The sequence below is a fragment of the Piliocolobus tephrosceles genome, chromosome 8, assembly GCF_002776525.5.
Source record: "Piliocolobus tephrosceles isolate RC106 chromosome 8, ASM277652v3, whole genome shotgun sequence".
Taxonomy (NCBI): Eukaryota; Metazoa; Chordata; class Mammalia; order Primates; family Cercopithecidae; genus Piliocolobus; species Piliocolobus tephrosceles.
In genome coordinates, this window is record NC_045441.1 from 2,169,725 (window position 1) to 2,175,724 (window position 6,000).

Below are 6,000 nucleotides of genomic sequence, written 5' to 3' on the forward strand. Positions count from 1 at the left end.
AAAAGACGAGACAAAAAATCACAACCACAATAACCGCGATACCATATAGCTCCTGAAAAATTAGCAGTAACTCCGTAATGTCACCCTAGTCAGTTTTGAGATTTTCCCTGTTGTCTCATTAATGTTTTCATGTTGATTTTGCTTTGTTTCAGCAGATGTGAATCAACAACCTAATAAGGTGCATGCATTGCCATTGGTCAATATCACTTAAGTGTTCATCTGTATGTGTCTCCTTTTTTTCTTTCAATTTGTTTATTGGAGTAACTGGGTTATTCATCCTGTAGGGCTGTTTCTTGCCATGTGGACTTTGCTCTCCCACCCCTGCAGTGTTACTGAAGATGTTTCTCTGTCCCCTGCACACCCTGTGGGTGGTAATCAGACCTCTAGATCGAGGCTTGATCACGTCCCTGTTTGCTCCTTTGGCGAGACAGCTGCCTGCGTGGTGCATGCACTCATCACGGGAGGTATTTTGTTGATGTGGGTTTTTTTGTTTTTTTGTTTTGAGACAGGGTCTCTCTCCGTCACGCAGGCTGGAGTGCAGTGACGCGATCATAACTCATTGTAGCCTCAGCCTCCTAGGCTCAAGTGACCCTCCTGTTGGCCTCCCAAGTAGCTGGGACTATAGCATGCGGCGCCACGCCCAGCTAATGGTTTTCCTGCTTGTCATTGCGGGGTTTTACTGTGTTGCCCAGGCTGTTCTTGAACTCCTGGGCTCAATCTATTCCTCCCACTTCCCAAAGCACCAGAATTATAGGTGTGAGCCACCATGCCTGGCCTGGAGGATTATTAATAGTGCAAAGTCAAAGTGGGTGAAGAGTGTGGTTGCCTGTGTATTGCTAAAGACTTAAAGAATTTTCTAAGAATAACATTAAATGTATTGCAGACCGAATTTACATCACATTACAAAACCGAAATTAATTCACAGTAAGGTTTCGGAAGCTATAAGCTCTGGGAGTTAGAAAAATAAAAAGGTATCTCTGGTATGGAAACAAAAAAGATGGTAAATTTCCTCTGGAGAAGAAAATGGATGTGGTTTTGCCCTGGGCCTGCCCATGAGTGTTCTGAGCATTCGTCCTCAGACTGGTGAGCCTCCGTTCGTTTTGAAATGTAGTATTTGATTCTGTTTCATGACCAGTTGATAATTTTATAAATGAAATTTGCTTTTGGTATCTGGTTCAACTTCTTGCAAAACTCGGTCTCTTTCCTTCTACCCTGTCTTTTTGCCATCTTTTTGTTTTTATTTTCTTGTGTTCTTTCTTCCTCCCCCTAAATTTCTGCCTTATTCTGTATTTTACAGAATTACTTTCCTAGTAAGCAAGACATCCTGCTGGCGAGGAAAGCCACCAAGGGAATTGTGGAGCATGACTTCGTTATTAAGAAGATCCCATTTAAGATGGTGGATGTGGGCGGCCAGCGGTCCCAGCGCCAGAAGTGGTTCCAGTGCTTTGACGGGATCACGTCCATCCTGTTCATGGTCTCCTCCAGCGAGTACGACCAGGTCCTCATGGAGGACAGGCGCACCAACCGGCTGGTGGAGTCCATGAACATCTTCGAGACCATCGTCAACAACAAGCTCTTCTTCAACGTCTCCATCATTCTCTTCCTCAACAAGATGGACCTCCTGGTGGAGAAGGTGAAGACCGTGAGCATCAAGAAGCACTTCCCGGACTTCAGGGGCGACCCGCACAGGCTAGAGGACGTCCAGCGCTACCTGGTCCAGTGCTTCGACAGGAAGAGACGGAACCGCAGCAAGCCGCTGTTCCACCACTTCACCACCGCCATCGACACCGAGAACGTCCGCTTCGTGTTCCATGCTGTGAAAGACACCATCCTGCAGGAGAACCTGAAGGACATCATGTTGCAGTGAGCGAGAAAGCCCCGGGGTTTGTCGTCCTTGAACAGCCTCCATGGCTGTGGGTCAGACTCTTGGGTGTGTCTTGTCTGTGTGGTCCTTGAGTGGGTTTCTCGGATCCGTGCCCTGGAATACCTGGCTCAGGAATGCTGTCAGACCAGCCAGCCAGTGAGCTCTAGGCAAAAGGACATGGAAACTGTCACGTTAGCTACTGAATCCTGGGGGCAAGTGAAACTACTGAAAACCCGAGTGATGTTGTGAATATGGAACACCTAATCACACAGCTTGCTTTGCTTTTACAGAAACGTTCCTCTTTTTTCTGACACAATTTAATTGAGGACCGTGTGTGTGTGTATGTGTACACACACGCTCTGTCTTTAATGACAGAAACACAGAAACCAGCTGGCCTTGCAGACGGCTTTTCTAACTCACGAGTCTTCTGAGACAGACTAACCTGAAAGCTTTGCCTAACGGTAGCTTGTAGAGATCCAGTGCACGCCAATGCTGCTAAACTCAGAGTGCCTGAGCCCGGCCCTGCAGCCCCAGCCGCAGTGTCTGAAGGCCACCTCCCAAAGGGAGCACGTTGCCTTTTCAAACTCCTGTGCCGATTTCCTAAGAGCCCCTGGTCCCCGCCTCTCAGATGAAGCTGAGGAGCCGTGCCTAGGATCCCTTCCCAGCTCTGAGGATGGGCTGGGGAGCTCTGCAGGTGTGGATTCACCTTATGCCCCTACAGCAGGCTCAGCCCTACCCACCCTGCCCGATGCCCAGCGGCACAACACAGACTGAGACAGGATGCCCACGGGGACTGCTGCTCTGTCCTCGTACACACAGCGGTGCTCTGCTCCCCTTAGCCACCCCCCCAACCCAACGGCAAAGACACAGAAACCAGGTCCCCTTGCAGATGGCTTTCCCATCTTCCTGCAAGTCATCTGCTCACACACAGTTGGCAGCACATAGCGTTTCCTTCTTTCAGAAACATTCCTCTTCTGGGGCTTCAGAAAGCTGGCAAGGCCACTAGCAGAGCTTTTGTTAATGCCCCAGCGGCTTGGCGAGCTCACAGCTGACCTTTCAGGAAGCCCACAGACGCTGGAGGAATCTTGAGTTTCTCCACACTGCCGCTCCACCAGTGCCTTTGGACAGCCGTGCCTGTTTGCAGCTCTCCTGTAAGTCTGATTCTCACTGAGGCCCCTTGCTTCTGCTTGCAGAACAAGTAAACAGTCTGGGACGCCGCTGTCCCGGGGGAGCCCGCGGAAGCCTGTGAAAGCCTGTGAATGTTGATACAAGCTGGCCAGTCCTGGGCCCAGCTCACTTGTCCAGCTACCTGCCAGGTGGCTTTCGCTGTGTTTAAAATACATTGCATTCCAAGCTGGTCCCTCTGTGTGTCACTCTACTGAGAAATCCTGCCTAGTGTGTTTGGGGATGTGTCCTAGCATTTAAAAAAAATGAAAGCTCCTCTTAATTGGCACCCGAATGTTGCTGTGGCTCAGTTACACATCCCAGGGCCCTTGTCCCAAGGCCGTGCTGCCCCTGACCCCGAGCCCCTCTGCAGCTCACCCTCGGCTTGTTTCCTGCAAACCCGATAAATACAAGCCCTTGGGACAGATGCAGAAGCAGAAGAGGGAGGGGAAAACCTGCCTCTGGGTCACCCTGTTCGCAGCGCATTTTCATCAGGAGACAGCATGGAACTCTGTCTTGCAGTGTTCAAGGGCGTGCGTCAGTGTTTGCTGGGCTTGTGGCTCCTTTTTTGGCTGGATAAAGAAGTTGCTGTTTTTGTACTGCTTCTGTGGCTCTTCACAGACCTAAAGGATGTGACCGGAGCTGAGTGATGATGACCAGGTTTTAAAGGAGAAAGAAAACTCTGGTGGGTCTCTCGGGATGGTCTCAGGTCACATTTTCAGTTTCCAACAGTGATGCGCAGCAGGGTCCAGAGCGTGGTGAGCTTTGTTTGCCTCCCGGGTCCGCTTTTACTGTCTCTCCTGTGTGTGTGAAAATCGAGGGCCCAGAGGAAGTGCAACCGGGTCCTCCGCCAACTGGGGGAGCCTCTTGGTGGCGCTGTTGGCGACAGCAGCGCTGTGATTGGCGTACCAGGGGAGTTGTTTGAAACACTTTCCTGAGTAGTCCAGACTTGTCAATGAGTGCTTTTTTTTCCTGTAAACAGTCTGACATATTTACTCGTCACTTTCAAACCGGAAGCATGAGAGGAAGGAGCTGTTGTGTGGGGTCCGTTTAACTCGATAGAAAGTGCAGTGGGATGGCCCCCAGCCCAGGCTCTTGACCCACTCAGCACTGGCCCCACCTCCCTGGCCGAGGCACTTGGCCTTGCTGAGCTGGACTTCCTCCTCCTCCTCATGACCAGGGTAAATTAGAATATTTTTAAAGACACCCCCTTCCAAATTCTGTAACGCATTGTAATTGGAGAAGAAGGAAACTCTGCAAGGCTAAACTGTCATTTACAACTTTGCTACACATAGACCGTAGTCAGTTTTGTCTCCAGAACCTTAGGCTTTTGTATTTTTTAATTTTAATTTCATTGTTAATCCTTATTGTCTTTTTTTATTAAGATGTTGGAAAAGCAGGAGGTAGATTTGCCTCATCTATTATTGCAAAAATGTAACAATAAAGTTCCTCAAAATAAGATATGTTCCTCATAGCTAACTCTGTACACATAAGAACGCACATAGGGATTTTACTGAAACCTATTTTTAACTCTTCTGTTTGTAGAGAAATTGTTTCAAGGATTTTGAGTCATAGGTCTAATTTATAGAGATCTCTAGAATTTTTATTGTAATTTTCCTACTTCTTTGATAAAAGAAAAATGAGTCAGATTATTTTAACTCCAAGATTAAAAAAAAAACAAACTTGAGAGAAGACTATTAGTTATAACTAACTTGGTGGTTCTGGGAACAGACATCTAACCTGGTATGGTAAAGCAGAGGCTCCCATTGGGATGATAGTGGTCCTGGTCAGTTGTTCGTGGCGTAAGCTTTTCACAGTGTGTTAACATTGGGAGGGTCTGGCTTGAAAATTTGGCCACCGTCAGCCTCTGAATGTTTCTTAAAATAAATTTAGTCTTTGCTTAATATAAAATATTGCCAGGATTCAAAACCAACACTAAATTGATTTGTCAGTCCCCAAAATTCAGAGCAGATCACTCTAATCATAATTTTTTTTTTTTTTTTTTTTGAGACAGAGTCTTCCTCTGTCGCCAGGCTGGAGTGCAGTGGCATGATCTCAGCTCACTGTAACCTCCACCTCCCGGGTTCAAGCGATCCTCCTGCCTCAGCCTCTCGAGTAGCTGGGTCTACAGGCACCTGCCACCACACCCAGCTAATTTTTTGTATTTTTAGTAGAGACAGGGTTTCACCATGTTAGCCAGGATGGTCTCAATCTCTTGACCTCGTGATCAGCCCACCTCAGCCTCCCAAAGTGCTGGGATTACAGGCATGAGCCACCGGACCCAGCTCTAATCCTCATTTTATTTGAAGGTGGTTTATTATTTATTCATCATAGTTTCTATTTCCACACACGAAACAAAGCCTGGCATGTAGGAAACCATTGTAAATAACATTTTGGGCTGGGTGCAGTGGCTCACACCTATAATCCCAGCACTTTGGGAGGCCAAGGTGGAAGAATTGCTTGAGTGCAGGAGTCTGAGACCAACCCGGGCCACAAGAGACCCATCCTTACAGATAAACAAAATTAGCTGGGCATGGTGGCGCGTGCCTGTAGTGCCAGCTACTTGGGAGGCTGAGGCAGGGGGATCGTTTGAGCCCAGGAGCTTGAGGCTACAGTGAGCTGCGATCGCACTCTGCACTCCAGCCTGGGCAACAGCAAAGACCCCGTCTTAAAAATAGATGAAGATAGTTGGGCACAGTGGCTCACACCTGTAATCTAGCACTTTGGGAGGCTGAGGCGGGTAGATCACAAGGTCAAGAAATCGAGACCATCCTGGCCAACATGGTGATGGTGAAACCCCAACACTACTAAAAATACAAAAATTTGCTGGATGTGGTGGCACCTACCTGTAGTCCCAGCTACTCGGAAGCTGAGGCAGGAGAATCACTTGAACCAGGGAGGCGGAGGTTGCAGTGAGCCGAGATCGTGCCACTGTACTCCATTCTGGTGACAGAATGAGACTGTGTCTCTGA

General features: G+C 48.3%; 1 protein-coding gene across 1 annotated transcript in view; it reads left to right on the top strand.

Annotated features, from left to right (window-relative positions):
- Window positions 1–4,932, top strand: part of GNA12 (G protein subunit alpha 12) — a 28,919-nt gene extending 23,987 nt beyond the window's left edge. The window contains 1 exon segment of the mRNA XM_026447229.2: window positions 1,298–4,932. Coding sequence (XP_026303014.1) covers window positions 1,298–1,867 — 570 coding nt within the window. The 3' untranslated portion in view covers window positions 1,868–4,932.
- Window positions 4,933–6,000: the final 1,068 nt, after the last annotated feature.